Raw genomic sequence first — 22,158 nt, forward strand, 5'->3', positions numbered from 1 at the left:
GATGAGGTTAATTTTCCGACTTCAGTTTTCTGGCATTTCTTCTACCTGTTTCACAGCTTCTCATCTGTAATTAACATTAATTCCTTGATCATATGGACACATTCTTTCAGGACTCAGAAATACTTTCCTGATAAGGGCCTAGATACTATCAGTCTTTTAATTAGATTTGGGCTCTCCCATTACTATTTAGTTTACTCTTTATAAGTTTATGATTAATCTCTTCTTGGTGAATGAGATTATTTATTTTAGCTTGGTGCTTTCAAAGTTTTTGGATCATATGAATCATCACTTAATTTTAAAAATAAATTGTTTTATTATAAAATGGCTCTATTGGCACATATAATCTTACAGTTAAAGAACATAGTTGGTTCTTTAAGTTATAAAGAACATTTTAAGTTATAAAAAGTATGCAAGTTATAAAGAACATTTTAAGTTATAAAAAGTATGCAAGTTATAAAGAACATTTTAAGTTATAAAAAGTATGCAAGTTACAAGATGAATCTCTGTTTATTGTAACTAAAAACCTGATATCGTTTGATCCTTTATCAGTGTGAAAACATTTTGGGCCTTGAAAGAAACAACTGCACTTTTGAGAAACAAGCTGTTTCCCTTAAGTGTCAATATTGTACTTTGCCAAGAAAAATGCAGGGAAGACTACTCATATGCATGCAAAGATCTCACCAATGATCTAACCACTCTTACTTATAGATGCTTATCTATATTGAGGTCATAGTGTCTCAGGGAGCAGAATTTATTTTAAAAATTCATGTTGGTAGCGATGCAGTTCTGCACAGGTGGAATGTTTGTGGAGATGCAGCTGTGCAACCAAAAATATGCTCCTCTGTGAAAGCAAAATTTGTCAAAAATCACCTCTTACAAAACTCTGAAAACTAACTAAATCTTGCAATAAAATGAAGAGTATCATTCAAGGAAAATGGCCAAATTTCTGAAAGACTATCAAGCTTTCTGGCATTGCAACTTACCATATTCTTATTCTCCTATCTGTAGCTCCTCGCAAACCTGGAAACCCAACAGACTTGAAACCACAGTAAGTGTGAGAAACTTATTATAACACTTATAAGACACTGAGTGCAACAGAATGAGTTTGAAACACCAAAAAGTGTCATCCCCAGAGAATTGTCACTATTTGACCTGTTTGGTAACTCCTTGGAAATGTCCCATATTCAGGGCTTGCCTTTATTTAACACGACTCATAGTTTAATCAGTGTGAACAAGCCTATCCCCAAGCACATTTGTCTAAAATAATCAGTAGCAACTGTTTAATATCATAGTTGTCTGAGGTGATGTTACCTGTTGAGGCTAGCAGGAGGCTGAGCAAAAAACTTTAAGGGAAAAAGTGGGAAATGAGCTATCTTTGGAGGGTCTGTGAAAATTTAGAATATAGTACTGAGAGTCTAAGATGTCACACCTATGTGAAGGACTGTGCACACACCCAGAGACATGACAAGGCTCCAGTTTTCTTAACTCTGTCTTCTATCAAGGCTCTACAAAAGCAGAAAGTAAAGGTAAGGAAGAACTGTAAACTGCCAGATTGCCCAACACACACACAGAGTCCCTTGGCAATTATTGGTTCATTGGTTCAAGGCAGTTAAAGAAATCTCTGTCAAATCATTAGAGGACCACTAACTGAGCAGAGGCTTCAATGGCTGCTCATGACAAAGAATATAGACTTTACAGAATTAATCCAGGAAAATCACAAAATAAACAGCAGCAACAACAACAATAAATAGCAACAACAAACTCTGGGGGTGGGGGTGAATTTGATACTCAGAGTTGTCACATTATATTACTGAAAATATCAAGTTCTCGACAAAATATTACAGGATATGGAATAAAACAGTAAAGTTGGGCCCATAAGCAAAGAAGCAGGAAAAGAAAAAAAAGAAAAACCCAGATGTTGGATTTCCTAGGCAAATTTTAAAAATCAGTTATTATATTTGAAGAACTAAAATAGGTCATACTTAAATAATTAAATTAATATATGGGAATGATGTCAGACCAAATAAAGACTGTCAATAAAGAGGTAGAAATTATTAAAAAACAGAAATCCTGGAATTGAAAAGAACAATAATAAAAGTAAAAAATCACTAGAGGTGCTCAACCTCAGATTTGGAGCAGCAGAAGTATAAGAACTGAGTAAACTTAAAGATAGGTCGGTTCAGATTATTTGGTCTGAAGAACAGAAAGAAAAGAATGAAGAAAAATGAACCAAATGTCAGAGACTTGTGGGAAACTACAAAGCATACCAACATATGTATAATAGAAGCCACAGAATGAAAGGAGAGTAAAAAATGGGCAGGAATACTATTTGCAGAAATAATGGGTAAAAATTCCAAATTAAAAAAGAAATCCAAATTTTGAGGTAAAATAACCTGTACATCCAAGCCTGGCAAAAATCCACGCAGGATACACTCAGATATCCATATCTAGATATATCACGGTCAAACTTCTGAAAGACAAAGAGAGGGATTTGAAAAAGAGAAAAGAACTCCTTACACACAAGGGATCATCAAAAGCATTAATAGTTGATGTATCATCAGAAACCATGGAAGCCAGAAAGATGACATATTCAAAGTGGTAAAAGAAGACCATCAACCAAGAATAATATATCCAGAAAAGCTATCCTTCAAAAAATGAAGGAGTTTAAGTCCCCTACTATTATTGTGTTGCTATCAATTAGTTTCTTTATGTTATTGTTTTATATAGTTGGGTGCTTTAATGTTGAGTGCATAAATATTTACAATTGTTATATCTTCTTGGATTGTCTCCTTTATGATTATATAATACTCTTATCTCTTTTTACAGTCTTTGTTTTAGTAGATGTGCTACCGAAACGAGCACAACAGTCTTTGTTTTAATGTCCAGTTTGTCTGCTATAAGTATTGTTATGCTGGCTTTCTCTTGGCATCCAATTGTGTGATAAATGTTTCTCTCTCCCCTCACTTTCAATATGCAGATGTCTTTGGTCTAAAATGAATCTACTGTGGGGACTTTACACTCCATTTACATCAATGGAAAGATCATCTAAACAGAAAATAAACAAGGAAACACTGGCTTTGAATGACACATTGGATCAGATGGACTTAACAGATATATTCAGAACATTCCATCCCAAAACAGCAGAATATGCATTCTTTTCAAATGCACGTGAAACATTCTCCAGAATAAATTCACATATTAGGTCACAAAACAGGCCTCAACAAATACAAAACGATTGAAATCATATCATGAACCTTTTTGGACCACAACGCTATGAAACTAGAAGTCAACCACAAGAAAAAATTGGGAAACACCACAAAGATATGGAGGCTAAACAACATGCTAGTAAACAATGAATGGGTCAACCAAAAAATCAAAGAAGATATAAAAAAATGCATGGAAACAAATGCAAATGAAAACACAATGGTCCAGCACTTTTGAGATGCAGCAAAAACATTCCCAAAAGGGAAGTACATAGCAATACAGGCCTTCATCAAGATGCAAGAAAAATCTCATAAGCAAGGTAACTTTACATTTATAGGTGTTTACCCAAAGAAAACAAAAATACCAATTTAATGGGATACATGCACACTGATGTTTATGGCAGCATTATCTACAATAGCCAAGTTATGGAAACAGTGCAAGTGTCCATCATGTGAATAATGAATAAAGAAGATATGGTATATATCATATGTAATGGAATATTACTCAACCATAAAAAAGAAGAAAATCTTGCCATTTGCAACTACATGGATGGAACTACAGAGTATTATGCTGAGTGAAATAAGTCAGTCAGAGGAAGACAAATGTCATATGATTTCACTCATATGTGGAATTTAAATAACAATGCAAATGAACAAAGGGGTAAAAAAAGAGGAGGGAGCAGACCAAGAGTCAGATTCTTAACTATAGAGAACAAACTGATGGTTACCAGAAGGGAGTTGGGTGGGAGGATGGGTAAAATAGGTAACAGGGATTAAGGAATGCACTTGTTGTGATAAGCACAGGGTATTTATGGAAGTGTGGAATCAATATGGTACACCCAAAAGTAGTCTTACACTGTATGTTAACTAAGTGGAATTAAAATTAAAACTTATAAAAAGAAAACAAACAAAACAACAAAACAAAATATGAAGAAGTTAAGACATTTCCAGATGGGCACAAACTGAGGGTTTTGTTTGTTTGTTTGTTTTTGTCTGTTTTGCTAGCTGACCTGCAAAGTGTCTAAAAAGTGTCTTTCAAACTGGAATAAAAGAACACTGCATAATAACTCAAACCCAAATGAAGCCACAAAGATTATCAGTGAAGGCAACTACAGAGATAAATATTAGTTGCTGTAAAATGTGTTTTTGTTTGTAACACTTCTCACCGATTAAAATAAAACTATGTAAAGAAAGAATTATTAAATTGGGTTAATGGGTTTATAATGTAGAGAAATGTCATTTGTATGAAAATGAGCACAAAGGAGGGAGAAGGAACAGGGCTTTATTGGTGGATTTTTTAAAATATAAAAATAAAGTTAGTATTGCTAAGTGAAGTTAGTCAGTCAAAGAAGACAAAATTCATATGACTTCACTCATATGAGGACTTTAAGACACAGAACAGATGAACACAAGGGAAGGGAAGCAAAAATAATATATAAAAACAGGGAGGGGGACAAAACATAAGAGACTCTTATATATGGAGAACAAACAGAGGGTTACTGGAGGAGTTGGGGGAGGGCAGATGGGCTAAATAGGTAAGGGGCATTAAGAAATCTACCCCTGAAACCATTGTTGCACTATATGCTAACTAACTTGGATGTAAATTAAAAAAAAATACAAATACAAATAAAAATAGTATTAATTCAGATTAGATTTTTAGAAGTAAAGATATTAGTTGTAATCCCAGGGTAGCCACTAACAAAATTACTAAGAAAAAAAGAAAAAAAGAAAAAAGAAAAGAAAAAAAAGAAAGAAGGGAATTAAAATTGCATGTTAGATAATATCTATCTACAAAGAAGAATGCAATAATAATAGAATAAAAAAGACATAAAGCACTTTTAAAAATTATGGCAAAATGACAGTTGCAGGTATAGCATTTGACAAAAACCAACATGCCTAATGTTTTCACAAATGCCCATGGCTAACATTACATTTAGTGGTGAAAGACTGAATGTTTTTCTTCATGGTCAGAAAAAAGAGACGAATGTCTGCACACCTACTGAACATTGTACTGAGGAAATTAGGCCAGAAAACAAATAAATGCTTTACTTTAGACAACAAGTTAAACTATCCCTATTCACAGGTGATGATGACATCTTTTTATATATAGATCCTAAAGAATCTGAAAAAAATTTTTGTAGAACCAACAGATGAAGTTTCTAATAACCTACATCAGGTTGAAGGTAAATACATGTTCACATATAAACTTGTACATGAGTATTCGTGGCAACAGTATTAAACATCCCAAAGTGGAAACAACATAAATACCAACCAAGTGATGAATGGATAAATAAAATGTGGTATGTTTATACAACGGGATATTATTCACCAATCAAAAGAATGAATTACTGATATGGTTACAACATCAATGAACCTCAAAAACATGCTCAGTAAAAGAAGCCAGTGACAAAAGGCCATACACTGTATGATACCATTTATATAAAATGTTTAGGATAGGCAAACCCATAGAGACACAAAGTAGACTCATTGTTGTTAAGCCTGGATATGGGGGGGGAATGTAGTGTGATTACTAATGGGTATGGATTTCTTTTTGGAGAGTTAAAATGTTCAAAATTAGATACTGGTGATGGCTGCACAACCACTGAAATGAATACTTAATTTGAAAGGGCAAATTTTATGATATGTAAATTATATCTCAATAAAGCTATTATAAAAAGCCCATGTTTGCAATACAAATAGTTAGAATGTGTATAATGCCACATTTCTGATTTTATGAGTACTTTTATGCCAATAAAATGTCTTGTTCATATATATGTCCTCCAGAGAATCCCTAGGGAACTGTTATGATAAAAAATTTCAATCCCACATTACTATATGCTTAACTATCTGTTCTCTCATATTCAGCTTTATGTGTATTGAGGGCGGAAATATTCCATCTTGCTTCCAAAGTGCTGGAAATAGGCATTCGATAAGCATTTCTTAAGTTCATGAGTAAATAAATGAATGGATGACTGAATGAACCAATGAACGAAAGCTGAAAGTCAAATGTCATCAGAAAGTTAGTTGGCGTGCAAGAAATTTAAGGCAAAGACAATGAGAAGGAAAGACTGTCAGGTATACTCTATAAATAGCCTACATATCAGGAGGATCAACTAAAAGAACCATTTCTAATACTTTTATATAAATACTTCCTAGTGTAGGGAAGAACATGTCAGGTTGCCACAGAGAAAATCCAATTAAAGAACAGATTTCTCTTTTCCCCTCCTAGGTTGTCCAAGACATCTGTGATTGCTAATTTAGTTTCCAGATAACCTTGTAGGTGGTGAACAACCAACCTGTGCCAACCGTGTGTAGGAGATATATTGCCTCTCAAATTTTAGAGTATATTTCCCACTACTAGTTAGTAAGTGAAAGAAAAAAAAAAAAAACACTGAGTACTGACACTGTGTTAGGCAGTATGAATGAAATATGCTTTATTTATATTAATTAACTCAATAACTCTACTATGCCCCTCCCCCAACCATATTATAGTAAACAAATCTCGAGATTGAAAGCTGATTTAATTTCCCTAAGGTGATAAAGCATATAAACCAAAAGACATGATTTTAACTCCTCTGTGTGACATCTAAACTCATGAGGACTCTTGGTCATAAAGTTAGTTTGGGATTAACATTAGTCCAATGTAAGCCTGAAAACCATGACCCAGTAACCAGGGACCTAAAGAATCTGATAATCATGCATTTCATGATCTTCTAAAGTGAGAGATTATACTCTTAATATCTGGTGTTTCCAACCAACAAGTCTCCATTTTTCCTACTTTAAAAAACTATAGTGATACAAAGAAACCAAAATAATACTGCTTACATTTTCCTTACATGACAAAGGATTTAAAAAAAATAATCCAGCCATGGTATAAAAATTATTGAGATTCATACATCATTTTTTTTAATCTACTAGGTAGCACTACTTTGTGACTACTAAGAGTAACTGATTCCCTTTAAATACAAAGTTTGTATTTATAACACTACAACTCCAAGTTTTCTTTTGTTTTTAACGTCTAAAACAATTGTGAATGTATGGGGTGTGTCTTTATCTTCTTTTAAGCAATTGCTGATCATGATGAATGGGATCTTATCTGTTGAGAGGGTTTTCAGTTTTATAAATCAGAGAATGTTTAATATTAAAATCACATACTGAGTTTTTCCACTGTTACAGTACTTTGGTAGTGAAGTTGTAAAAATAAAATCTTATTCCTGCCTACAGAATAACATATTACAAACAACCTTTTTTTATTATTATTTCCTAATTAAAACAACTCTAATTTAATTGACTTAAGTGAATTTTAGTTTGTATTAACTAAGTATATGAAATCCTTGTACGTGTAGGCTGGTGCCAGGTGAACTCAGGATACCGTGCAGAGCATATGGAGAAATGGGACTTGAATGTTTGTGAGGCTCTGCGGCAAAGCAAGCAGTGTAAGAATGATTTTATGATTTCTTGCATTGCATTCTAAGACTGCTGGTGTCACAAAAGCCACTGCAATAAAGGCACTGCCACCTGGAGGCTCAGAAACAGCAACAAATATTAAAAGCACTCAATTCATAGGTTTATTAATTGAAGTGACGTGATAATAGAGAAATATATTCAGACATGACTAAAGAGAGAGGACATTGGTAGAACATCAACTCAAAACATTTCGATCTGATGTTATCTTCTTGCAGATGGACCTTCTGTATACCAGGCAGTTCTCAGAAGGCAAGATTACATCTTTCAATGGTGCTCTGAATCGTTTTTTTTTTTCTTTTTAAATTTTTTAATGTTTGTTTATTTTTTTTTTTTTTTTTTTTTTTTTTTTTTTTTTTTTTTTTTTTTTTTTTAAAGCCAACCCTGCTTTTATTTCACGAGAGCTTCTCGATGGTCGACAGGAGCTCAGGTTTCAGGATAGAAGAGTCCGGTTCCGCCCCTGCGGCCCTGAGGTCCTCCAGCAGGGCTGCGTCCCACGAGAAGGTCAGGAGGGCGGAGGGCACCAGCCCGCACTCGTCGAAGGCCGGGCTCTCCTCCTCCGACAACCTCTGCCCGCCCGAGGCCAGCAGCTCGAAAGGCAGCCAGTCGCTCTGCAAGGCCTCCCGGACGAAGGCATACAGCGCGGCCACCCGCTCCCGGGCGTAGAAGGTGCCCTGGAGCAGGCAGCCGTCGGGGAAGCGGACGCGCAGCAGCGTGTAGGTGTATCTGCGCCGCTCCCTCTGCTCCTCCCTCTCCCGCATGGCCTTGGTCCGCAGCACACTCAGCCGCTCCACGGCCTCGGACCTGAGCCTCTGTTCCCGCTTGACCTCCTCCGCCGTGAGGCTGAAGAAGTCCCCGGGCAGGTCAAACTGGGAGGCCAGGGGCGAGGGCCGGAAGACGCGACGCTGGCGGGCCAGCGTGGCCCGCACGGGCTCGGCGACCAGCAGCTGTTCCTTGTGCTTCCGCAGGCTCCGGGGCTGGGCCAGGGCGGCCTCGCTCAGCACGTAGAACTCCTCGGGGCCCTCCTGATCGGGCACCGGAAGCAGGGCCTTCTGGAAGCCGACGGCCTCAAAAAACTCGTGGGTCCCTTCCAGGCAGTTAATTCGCTCCTGAAACACGCGGTTCTGCAGCGTGAATCCGAAGCAGGCTCCAGGCTCCGAGCTGTCAGCACACAGCCTGATGCAGGACTTGAACTCACAAACCATGAGATCATGATCTGAGCCAAAGTTGGAAGCTTAACCAACTGAGCTACTCAGGTGCCCCACACTCTTTTTCTATCCATTTGTTTTTCTTGGGTGTTTTTACTCTCTACTGCTTCTTTTTACTCTCTATATAAATATTTTAAGACTGAGTCTATGTTAAAAAACTAACGAAAACTCCTTCCTTGACAACTGGTTTGTGACAAAGTATCACTGTCTTACTTTCATTTCTTTTAAATGCAAACTTCTTGAAAGATTACCCCAGTTTTGACTTCACCTTCCTAACTACCACACCTCATGTTTACTCCTCAACCTGGTATAGTTGCTGTCATGAAAGTCCCTAATGATCTTGCCACTTCTCAGCATTTGAAGCTTTTAAACACCCACTGCCATTCAAACTGTTATAGTAATAAACAGTACATTCTTGAATTTTTCTTGCCTCTTAATAGTGGCTTCGTAAGTTTCTCAAAAGATCCTTTCTCTCTCTCTTTCTCTCTCTCTAATGTGTGTGTATGTGTGTGTATACACATACTTCCTCCGGGTCACCAAAAAAGTTCTAAAAGCAATAGGTATACAATTTTCTTTTATTTTAAAACTAAAACATGGTCAATTCAGGAAATTTGGAAAACAAACATATTACTAAGAAACAAGATTTAAGGATATTCCATAAGAAGGCAGGAAGAAGAAAACAGAGAAATGAACAACAGAGAGAATAAACAGAAAACAAACAAAAAAAAATAACATGGCAAACATAAGCCTCAGCTTATCAACACCTACGTTAAGTACAAATGGTCTAAATATACCAATTAGAATATAAAGATTTGAAGAGTGGGTTTAAAAAAAAAACATGACTCAAGTATATGTTGTCTATAAGTAACTCATTTCAAATATAACAAAATAAGCAGGTTGGAAGAAAAAAATGATGGAAAATGATAGATAAATACTAATCAAAGATAAGAAGTGGCTATATTTATTAACAGCAGATAATATAGACGATATGGCAAAGAAAATAGAGACAGAGGGATATTATATAATCATAAAAGACCATAATCCACCTATATATGTACGGACCAAAAATCAGAACTATGAAATATGTGAAGAAAAAACAAAAGGGAAAAGTAGAAAAATCCACAATTATAGTTGGAGATTTCAACACCTCTCTCTGTCAATAATTGATAGAACAACTAAAAAGAAAATCAGTAAGGACAGAGAGGAAATCAGCAATATCAACCAACAGGATTTAATTGACATTTACATAATACTCCACCCAACAATACACTTTTTTTTTCTTTAAGTATCCAAGGAACATACATGATAGGTTGTATCCTGGGTCATAACCCAAATCTGAACAAATTTAAAAGAATTGAAATAATACAGAATATATTCTTCAACCACAGTCAGTTTGCTCTCAGCATTTACAAGCTATACTTAGATCCTAGCCACATGGCTCTCATGCAAAATCACAAGTAACTTTTTCAAAACCAGCAGGAGAATCTCTTGCCATGAAGGAGTCTTACATAGTATAATTTAATCAAAGGAGAGTATGCGGTCATAATCACGCATCCTGCCCACATTCAAGGTGGGATGATTATATAGGGTGTGTTCACAAGAGGGTGGGGTAGGGATCTTAGGGGCCATCTTACAGTTTGCTTACTAAGGAGCTGTAGAATTATTTGTGGACTTTCTTATATGTATGCATACTTTAAAAATTTTATTTAAAATAGTACAAAAAGTTCTACTACAGGTGGTAGTACAGGTTGTTAGAGAGAACATAAGAGATAACTAAAGGTAATCTGGGGCACTCACAGGTTTTTGAGAAGGCTGGATTTCCCAAGGAGAAGACCTTTATAGGCAAACAGCCGGAGGAGAAAAGCATGGTGTCTTCAGGGAACTAAAAGTGCTTTAGTTTGGGTACAAAATTTGAGGTGGGAGTTAGCAGAAGATGACATAAACTGGAAGGATAAACACATCTTCCTTGTGTTTAATGCTTCAATACTCTCCTCGTGCATATTAAGTAAAATCCAACATCCTTACTGAAGCTTCTAAATTCTTATCTTCCTTTCCTCAGCTTAATTTGTATTAATCAACTGCAGTGGACTGAATGTGTCTCCCTAAAATCCACATGTTGAAGCCCCCTATCCACAATGTAATAATATTTGGAGGTGAGGCCTTTGGGAGATAATTAAGTCATGAGGGTGGATCCCTCATAAATGGGATTAGTGCCCTTAGAAGGGGCCAGAGAGCTACTTAGTTCTTTTTCCAACGTGTGTGGATAAAAAGAAGTAAGCTCTCTAAAACATGGAAGAAGTCCTTGTCAGAACCCAATCTTGCTGGCATCCTGAGCTCAGACTTCCAGCTTCTAGAACTGTAACAAATAAATTTATATTGTTGATAAGCTACTCAGTTTGTACTATTTTGTTATTGTAGATGAAACTGATTCAGACAGTTGGGTACTAGAAATCATCTTCTAGATGTCAACTTACACCTACAACAACAAATACCTAATTTCATCATCTTTTCTTACAAATTTTATTCTTTCTCTTGTTAAAGCTGTCATTGTGAACATCATCTGTGTCCCAAGTGGGAAACCTGGAAGTGTACTAGGCCCCATCTCCCATTCTTTGCATTTCCAGCCAAGTCTGGTGGATTTTATCCTGAATTATATCTCAACTCCTTCCTCTCCCATGCGCTCTTACCAAGACTTTTTTAGATTAGGCTCCCATTATTTATAGCCTGGAAAACTCCGCAAACTCTCTTGGAGGTCACCTTTCCCGTCTCATCCCTTTTAACACAGCCTTCACCGTCACCTCAAAGGGCTCTTCCTACAATAAAGCATTATTTTGTCATTTCTCTGCTTAGTATCTTTTTTATGGAAACCAGGAAATTTTCTGATAAAGTCACACTCTTCAGGGCAGCCCATAAAATCCTTCACAACTGAGTTCCTGACATTCTTGTAAATTCTTGGAAAATATCATGATATGTTTTCATCTTTGACCTTCACATTTGTTTCCTCTTTTTAAAATACTTGTTCCAACTTTATGCACGTAACTAACCCTAACTAGTCCTTCAAGGCTTGGATAAGCTATCACCTTTTATAACCAGCCTTCATTGCCTTTTCAGACTGATTTAGACATTCCTTCTCTGTTCTCATAGCATCTCCATTGTGTATAAAATTAATACATAGTATTTATTATGTATTGTGTATAAAATATTCTCATAGCATCTCCATTGTGTATAAAATATAATGCATAGTCTGGATTCTCCACTAGCCTGAAATCTTGAGGAATTCTGTAATCCTTTTACAAGACAGGATGACTGACATATAGTAGTTCCTCAATATGTAGAAGTTGAATTAATTATGATTCATTTTATCTAATCAACCATTACTTATTTAACCATTTTGTACATTACACATTTAGTCATTCAACATATATTATTTGAATAATACCTACATGTACAGGTATCTCCTGCTTTTTAAAAGTTCCCATAATGCCACTTTGCTTTTAGGAAAGATCTGCTTTAGTACTTATTTTTGCTAAACGAAAGAAATCCGAAGAGGATTTCTGCTTTTACAAAAACAAAAAAAACAAAAAAAACAAAAAACAAAAAGAAAGAAAAGAAAAAAAAGCGTAAGTGAAAACAACATTTAGCGTTTGCTTTGTAGTGAGTTGAGAGTGGCAGCACCAAGTTCCTTCCCTGGGAGCTGCACTCGGCACCTCAGCATCCAGCTGCCATTGCTATGAACTGTGTCTGGGAGCATCTGTGCTTTATCTCCATTTATTTTGTGCATCCATTAAACAAGACATGTCTTAAGGTATCAGGAAAGCCTAACAGAGGTTATTTTTTGGGTCTGGGAACCCTAATAAATTTTGCATATAAATTAATGGTAATTGCTTCTTCACTTTATGCTATTTTGGCTTACAAAAGGTGTCACAGAAAAGCTCTACTTTCAGATAGCAGGGGAAAACCTGTACTATAAAGGGCATACTGTTGTGTGTATGTGAATATAAAAATGAATAATATATTCTTCTTGCTAAAATTCAGGAAAAGGTCGTTACTTAAAAGAGGTTGTGGGACATAATATGGCTTAATTTAAGGTCAACTGTTTGAGAATATACCAGTGATATACTAGGTAGTACTGAGAGTTACAAATCAAAGTTTTGTGACTTTGGGAGAGATCACTTTTCCTAAAGGGCAGAGGAGAATATAATGGCAAAGGAAGTGGCCTTTGACCTCTGTCCTGGTAAAAGGGCAAGAGTCTGGATATATGGAGGTGGAGGAAAACATCATCTGAAGAAGTATGAAGAAGCTGGCCTTAGGCAAGCAGATAGCACAAAGTGCAAAGTATGGTAAGTTTAATGGCTTGGCCAAAGAGAAGGGAGAGTAAGAAGAAAAAATGAGTGATTAAGCTACAGATTTAAGTTAGGCCACAATCTGTAGAAAAAAGTAAAGCAAGGGTTTTAAAAATAGGAAAAAATATTCTGTACATTTTCTTAGGTTGACCAAAAATAAAAATTTTCAATGATTCACTGAAGTTCATTTTGTTTACAAGCAGCATTGCAGCAGTAACGGGAATTTCAAGAATCTTTACATGCTCTACAGATCTATTTCTTGAGTAAATAGTTATGTGGTATTTTATATTTATTTCCCACGTCACTGAACTTCATTCCAATTTGAAACAGGCACAAGAATGTCAAACATAGTAGAAATAAACCTAAACTCACCTAGCAACTTAAAGGATACACATATGATTGTCATATTTTTCATGATTACTATATGATTCATGTTTATTAAATATAGTAATATGTAGTATAAGTAAAGTCATATATAAAGAAAAAATAACACTTTATAAAAAAGATAAAGTACTTGTAATTCTGCTTTACACCTTATTTTAAAATTTATTGTTCCTTTAGTTACTATACTCAATTATTTATTATTATACCACCATTTGGCAAACTTTGTGCTAGGCAGAGAGTATAAAAATGTGACCAAGGCATGTACTATCATCAAGAAAGTTGATAGTTACATAACACATGGTAGTAAGACCATACACTGTGTGTGCATGTCAGAAGGAAGGAAAGAACCCGGAAAAGTTTTATGGAGGAGATGATATTTGCATTGAAACTCAAAGGACAATTAAGACTATAGAACTATGACTGGGGAAAAGTATTCCAGAAAGGGGATGGCATGAGCAAATATCCAGAGTGAGAAACAGCACAGTTTAATAGTGCTGAAATATAAAGTATAAAGATAGATGATAATGGTCCAAAGTAAGGATGGGAATCTGGTAGGGTCAGATTATTGAAAGACTATGGACTTTGAAGAGTCATTGAACAGCTGTAATGGGGAATTTGAAAAAGTTAAGTCTAGCCGCAGAAAGACAAAATAGGAAGCTGTTAGGGTAATCCAGATGACAAATGATAAATGTATAAAACAGGACAATTATAACATATGTACAGTGAAAAAAAACCCAGAGGTTCAAATTTTGTTTAGCATGTAAATTATAAAAAACTTGAAATTGGATGGGGCCCCAGAGAGAACAAAGAGTCCATGATGATAACCAGTTCTCTATTGTGATAACTGGGTCGATGATGGTGCACGCAAATAAAAGAAAAAAAAAATAATAAAGCACAAAAGCAAAAGAACTTAAGAGGAAAATTCAGGTTTGGACATTTTGTGTTTCAGGTACCTGCAGAATTTCCAGTTGATATCCAGTGGTCAGGTAGATATAAGAGTCTAAAGTTCTTAGTTCATTCATTAGTAGACAATCACAGAATTGAGGGTTTTCTTTTTCTTTTTCTTTTTTTTTTAATTTTTTTTTTCCAACGTTTATTTATTTTTGGAACAGAGAGAGACAGAGCATGAACGGGGGAGGGGCAGAGAGAGAGGGAGACACAGAATCGGAAACAGGCTCCAGGCTCTGAGCCATCAGCCCAGAGCCTGACGCGGGGCTCGAACTCACGGACCGCGAGATCGTGACCTGGTTGAAGTCGGACGCTTAACCGACTGCGCCACCCAGGCGCCCCAGAGGGTTTTATTTTTCTACCATGTTTGACTTAAAGTACCCCTTTAAAAATGCTTTTCTTGTCCCCCTGACAGTGGATAATTCTGAAATTACTCTTAATGCTCCAGTCCAGAGATGCGGTTGCCATCTTCATCCTAAGGAAGTTTATGAATATGTTAAAACTGTCTTGGATAAATCATATCTTCAATTCTCTTTGCTCCTTCATGGAACCATGTTAGGAACCAATAATACAGTTACAGTTTAAGTATAGTATAGTTTAATGATTAGTAATATTTGTATTGGATTTTAAAATATTTAATAAGAAGGCTAGTCTTGCTCCTTCATTAAACCACAAGTGATCATTGGTAGAAATTATAAGTTTTACTCATTTTTAACTCATGTTTTAAAGATGCAGGACAATTATTTGAAGTAGACTAGAGATGAGTGCAAGAGGCAAAAACATTATTGCCATAATAGAAAAATATTTAATTAGAATGCAGGCTTTAAATAAATAGGAGTTTATGTTGTCTGCTTAATAATTTGAGTTTCTCTGACTTATCAGTTCACTGAAGGACAAGTGGCACTTTAATTTTATTGCAAACCACACAGAAATTATAATTGACAAGAAATAGCTATTTTTTCAACATTTCTTTCAAGTTTTTATTTAAATTCGACTTAGTTAACATATAGGGTAATAGGAGTTTCAGGAGTAGAATTGGTGATTCATCACCTACATATGACACCCAGTGCTCATCACAGTGAGTGCCTTCCTTAATACCCATCACTCATTTAGCCCATCCTCCCCCCAACTCCCCTCCAGCAACCCTCAGTTTGTTTTCTATAGTTAAGAGTCTGATTTATGGTTTGCCTCTCTCCTTTTTTCTCCCTTATGTTCATCTGTTTTGTTTCTTAAATTCCACATATAAATGAAATAATATGGTATTTATCTTTCTCTAACTTATTTTGCTTAGCATAATACTGTCTAGCTCCACCTATGTCATTGCAAATGGCAGGATTTCATTCTTTATTACGTCTGAGTAATATTCCACTGTGTGTGTGTGTATACCACAAATTCTTTATTCATTTATCAGTTGATTAACATTTGGGCTCTTTTCATAATTTGCCTATTGTTGATAATGCCCCTATAAACATCAGGGTGCATGGGCCCCTTTGAATCAGTAATTTTATATCCTTTTGGTAAATACCTAGTGGTGCAACTGCTGGATCATAGGGTAGTTCTATTTTTAACTTTTTCAGGAACCTCCATACTGTTTTCCAGAATGGTTGCACCAGTTTGCATTCCCACCAACAGTGTAAGAAGGTTCCCCTTTCTCTGAATCTTTGCCAACACCTGTTGCTTCCTGTGTTGTTAATTTTAGCCATTCTGACTAGTGTGAGGTGATATCTCATTGTGTTTTTTTTTTTTTTAAGAAAAGCATAATCATTTGAAGTCCCTCTAGATGTCATAGAAAATATAGGTCAGAGAGAGTACCTTAAAAGTCAGATACAAAATTTGGTGAAGGAACAGAAGACAATGGATGAAGACATGACCCTACAAAAACAAAATATCAAATATTTGGAAGACATATTAGTAAGTTAGGCATCCACTGATTTTTAAATAAGTTTCTCCTTATTGCATGCTCAGAAGAGGGAGCAGCTGAATTGAGAATTTAGGAAAGACACCAATTTGCCTTTTTCATTGTACCCATCCTTAAGATCATCTACTATTGTTGGCTTAGGAAACAGAGCACACAAATTAACAGCAACTGCAAGAATCCAACATGCATATAAGATTACTGTAAGGAGAAAAAACACAAAAATTAGTGAAATTTTTGGTATAAAAAAGAAAACAGATATAACATTTCATGATTATAAGGAAGAGAGAAATGGAAAATATTACTTCAATTTAAGTTAAATATAATTAAATGAGCAATGGTATACATGAAAACAGAACAAGTCAAACAACAGTACGATGTGAAACATGACAAAGCAATCAACATTATCATATAATAAGGGACATAAAGGATAGAAATAAAGATGGTCTAAAGTGAAGAAGCAAATGAGGTCTGAAAGAGAGACAGCTATAGAATGCAGGCAAAGAAGATAGAATGTAGGTATAATTGGAGTCTCTGAAGATGAAAACCCAATCAATTGAGCAAAACCAAAATGTAAAATTTCTAGATATATCTCATCTTACATATCTATGTCGGTAAAACTATTATACTTTACAGATAAGTAAATACTACTCAGGGCAAAAAAAAAATACAAGTCATTTAGAAAGGAAAGAAAATTGGTAAGCTCCTCAATAACAGTATGTAAAGCAAGATAACAACAAAGTAATTCTTAAAAATGTACTGAAGAAAATAAAGTATGACCCAGGAAGTTATTCAGGCAAACTGTCCTTCAACAATCCATACATGCAAGGACTCAGAAAACAGCACATGGCAAGCCCTTCTTGAGGAAAATGTCAGAGGACAGGCTTCTTTTATCCAGGAATTGATTGGGAAATTTTGGCAAAGAAAATAGTGGTGAGCTTTGGATATAAGAAATGTAGATCTGAGGCTAAAATGTGGTGATAATAATGATGGAAGGATAGTATGAAAATGCTATGTGCTTTAAAGTGTTGGAATAACCTAATTGTAAAAGTAAAATTCAAAAGGAGAGAAAAGGGAAAGTATAATAATCACAAGAGTATTCATTGGTTTGGTTAAAGTAAAAGGATTTCATTTAAAATTGGTAAATGGAATTGTAGAAGGCCAAGTAAATTTTTTAGAACTATAATTCATCAAAAGTGAACTACGTAGAGACAGAAAAATTTAAAATACTCATATCCATATAAAAAATGAGAAAGTTGTAAAAGATTATCACCCTAAAAAATAGCTGTCTTGTTGATATTTTGACAGAGGAATTCAACCAAACTTTTACATTCTAGATAATTCTAGAACTATTTAATCTTTTCAAAAGCACAGAAAAATTAGGCAAACTTACAAATCTTCTTTTGCAACAAGCATAACACTGATATATAAAAATTTAATGGTTGCAAATATTGAACACTATAGAATAATCTTATCTATGTATATTAATGAGAGCCCCGCCCCCCCCTGCAAAATCCTAGAGAACACAGGCAGTGACCTCTTTGACTTTGGCTGTAGCAGCTTCTTACTAGATATGTCTCCTGAGGCAAGGGAAACAAAAGCAAAAATAAACTATCAGAAATTCATCAAGATAAAACCATCTGCACAGTGAAGGAAACAATCAACAGAACTAAAAGGCAGCCTTCAGAATGAGAGAAGATATTTGCAAACTACATATCTGATAAAGGGTTAGTAACCAAAACATATAAAGAACTTATCAAACTTAACACCCTAAAAGCAAATAATCCAGTTAAGAAATGGGCAGAAGACACAAATAGACATTTTTACCAAGAAGACATACAGATGGCTAATAGGCACATGAAAAGATGCTCAGCATCACTCATCTTCAGGGAAACACAAATCAAACCATGATGAAAAATCATTTCACATTAGTCAAAATGGCTAAAATTAACAACACAGGAAGCAACAGGTGTTGGCAAAGATTCAGAGAAAGGGGAGCACTCTTACACTGTTGGTGGGAATGCAAACTGGAGCAGCCACTGTAGAAAACAGTATGGAGGTTTCTCATAAAGCTAAAAATACAACTACCCTAGGGACGCCTGGGTGGCTCAGTCAGTTAAGCATCTGACTTTGGCTCAGGTCATGATCTCGCAGTGCATGAGTTTGAGTCCCATGTCGGGCTCTGTGCTGAGAGCTCAGAGCCTGGAGCCCACTTCAGATTCTGTTTCCCCCCCCCCCCTCTCTGCCCCCCCCCCCCTCCGCTCACACTCTCTCACTCTCTCTTTCAAAACTAAAGACACATTAAAAAAATTAAAAAAAATAAAACTACCCTATGATCCACCAATTGTACTACTAGGTATTTACCCAAAAGGTACAAAAACTCAAAGGGACACAGGTAATCCAATATATCAACAATAGCCGAATTATGAAAAGAGACCAAACGTCCATTGACTGATGAATGGATAAAGAAGTTGTGGTGTATGTGTATGCAACTATATATATAGGAATATAAATCTTCCCATTTGCAATGATGTGGATGGGGCTAGAGTATTATGCTAAGTGAAATAAGTCAGTCAGAGAAAGACAAATACCATATAGTTTCACTCATATGTGGAATTTAAGAAACAAAATAGATGAACATAGGGAAAAAAGAAAACAAAGAGGAGCAAACAAGAAAACAGACCATAGAAAACAAACAAGTTTGCTAGGGCAGAGGTGGGCAGGGGAATGGGTTAAATAGGTGAGGGGCATTAAACAGGGCACCTATGATGAGCACTAGGTGTTGTATGTAAGTGATGAATTGCTAAATTCTACACCTGAAAATAATATTATACCGTATGTTAATTAACTGGAATTTAAATAAAAACTTGATAAATAAAACAAAAAAAATCAATGAAATTATGTGTTGAAATAATTGCACCTAGACTTCTAGAAAATAATAATAAGGATACATTAAATGATGGCTTAAAGGTGCTTTTGATTCCTTGTGAAAAAGCAATATGTAAAATGTGGTAGGTATTGTATTAAAATGTTTACAGGGGCGCCTGGGTGGCGCAGTCGGTTGAGCGTCCGACTTCAGCCAGGTCACGATCTCGCGGTCCGTGAGTTCGAGCCCCTCGTCGGGCTCTGGGCTGATGGCTCGGAGCCTGGAGCCTGTTTCCGATTCTCTGTCTCCCTCTCTCTCTGCCCCTCCCCCGTTCATGCTCTGTCTCTCTCTGTCCCAAAAATAAATAAATGTTGAAAAAAAAAATTAAAAAAAAAATGTTTACAGAGGGAAAATATAGTATAGAATAAAAAAATCTAATAGCATGATTTAAAAATGTATTATGATCAAGTGAAGTCTATTTTAGGATTTCAAAGATGACTGAAAATCCTTAATTCACTGATAGTATTTAACGTATTATCAGATCTAAGGAGAAAAATTATGTTATCCTTCTCATAGATTCTGGAAAAGCATATAATATTCATTCCTGATTAAAAAAATAAATAAATGAAATGAGAATTGCTAGTTACTTCTTCAACTTGAAAATTGATTCCTTGTCCTCAAATCCAGAATTTTACTTGAGGAAGGAATACTAGACACATTTGCAGTAAAATCGAGGATAAGGCATCTATGACATGATCTGCCTTGAGGAAATAATTAGAAAGATAAAAATTATCAAGGAAGAGGTTAAACAGACTTGTAAATTAATGAGATTATACATAGAAAACCCATGAAATTCAGCAGGAAATGGCCAGAATATTAATGTGGTACGTATCACAGTAGAAATTTAATATACAACTATCCCAGAGTCTTCATTACCAAATATTAATAAGTTAGAAGCCATATGGAAAATAATACACAAATTACAAGAACAGTAAGAAATAAAAAATACTCAAGTATACTCTCTGAATACATGTATAAAACACATATAACAAAAATTTTCAAAGTTTTAAAAGGCAAAATTAAATAATATAAATGTAAGTATAAAATAATATAAATATAAAGGTAAATATATATAAAGACCTCTTAGGTTCTTCAATAGGATGTCTCAGTATCATAAATACTTTAATATTCTTCAGTAAAAATATGAATGTAATGTCATCCAAATAAAAACAGCAATAAGCATATTTCTGAAACACTCAAATAGATTCTACAGTTCATAAAGAAAAACAGAAAGAAAGAACAGCCAAGGATTTCTTAAATAATGAAACAAAAGAATAAAGAAAAGAGCTTGATCTATCAGAGTTTAAAAATATTATAAAATCTAAGTAATTGTTGATTATGAAATTGTTGATTATAAAATTGTTGATTATAAAATCTAAGTAACTGAAATTGTGCATTATTGGTACTTGAAGAAGAAGACAGATCTTTGGAGTAAATTCGAAAGTCCAGAGACAGACTACATACACACACACCATATAGATAGACATTTAGTATGTGAAAGAAATGGCATTTCAAATTCAAAGTAAGAACAAAACCATACAGAAACTAAAAAAAAAAAACACGAATGAATTCATTTATAGTCTGGGAATGAAAAAAATACTTGCGACACAATTTCAAATTAAGAAGCAATAAAAGGAAAGATTGATATATTTGTTTACAAAAAAATAGTAAACTAAACAATAGTTTATTTTTCGTTGTATAAATTATTATTAGCAAAGCCAAAAGCTAAATATAATCTGGGGAAAAAAACTTTCAACAAATATCACTAAAAAACGGCCAATCGCTTTAATATGTGAGGAGTCTTTAAAAAAGAGAAGAAAATGACACGATGTGAGCAGACACCTTAAAAGTGGTTTTTAAACATACGAAATATTTCCTAAACGTATGAAAATACTTCTAAAACACACGATGAAGTGTTCATAATAATGAAATCAATAAAAATAAAAACAGCACTAAGACAGTATTTCTCAACTATCAGATTGTCAAAACTCCAAATTATTTATACCATGCTCTATTAACAAAGCTGCAGAAAAATAGATATTCTAATAAGTTGCAGGTTATATGCAAAATAGGACAACCCTTATGGAAGGAAATTTAGCCATAACCAATGATATTCCAGATGCATTTACCCTTTAATTCAGCATTTCTAATATCAGGATCCTATGTTGGAGACATTCCTCAGTAAATACAAAACAAAGTTAATGATTATGGTATTATTTGTAACAGCAAAAGATTTGGACACAATCTAAATGCCCTTCAGTCAGGGCTCCTTGAATAAACTTCTATACAAAGAATGAAAACAGTGGCCATGCAGTTATATGTTTATAAGTGTTTACCAGGACATAGTGGTAATTTAAACAAGCAAGCTGTAGACCAATCTTTTGGTGCGCTATCTCCTACTAAGAAGGAAGAAGAAATAAGAATTTGTTTTACAAAATAAATCCTAGGAGGATAAATCATAAATGAATAAAAATGATTACCAGTTGGGATAGGGAGAAACTGACAGAATGAGATATAAACGGAGGTTGAGATTTCTCTGAAAATACTTTCTATTATCCTTTTTTAAAACCGGATCAACATCTTACATATTAAAAAATTAACTGAAAAAAAAATCAGAAGTAAATCCTGAATTGAACACAAATGGAAACATATGAATCTAAGTGCTAATCAGATTGGCAACAGAAACCACAGAGAGAAAATAAATAATTCAAGAGATATCTGCAGAGGCTATCTCTACATTTGACCATACATCTATATTTAGTAGCAA

At 34.9% G+C, this 22,158-nt stretch overlaps 2 protein-coding genes across 5 annotated transcripts in view; both read right to left on the minus strand.

Annotated features, from left to right (window-relative positions):
* Window positions 1–22,158, minus strand: part of CCDC178 (coiled-coil domain containing 178) — a 436,166-nt gene that overhangs the window by 86,592 nt on the left and 327,416 nt on the right. The window lies entirely within an intron of this gene.
* On the minus strand, window positions 7,954–8,872 carry LOC112868426 (UBX domain-containing protein 6). Its single transcript, XM_086683334.1, has one exon. The coding sequence runs from the start codon at window positions 8,870–8,872 to the stop codon at window positions 8,063–8,065; it is 810 nt and encodes a 269-aa protein (XP_086539460.1). The 3' UTR covers window positions 7,954–8,062.

Source organism: Puma concolor, chromosome D3 (assembly GCF_028749965.1).
Source record: "Puma concolor isolate L17-30 chromosome D3, mPumCon1.1.hap2, whole genome shotgun sequence".
Lineage (NCBI taxonomy): Eukaryota > Metazoa > Chordata > Mammalia > Carnivora > Felidae > Puma > Puma concolor.

Coding starts and splice junctions, on each gene's coding strand:
- LOC112868426 (XM_086683334.1), bottom strand. CDS start 8,872: ATGGTTTGTGAGTTCAAGTCCTGCATCAGGCTGTGTGCTGACAGCTCG.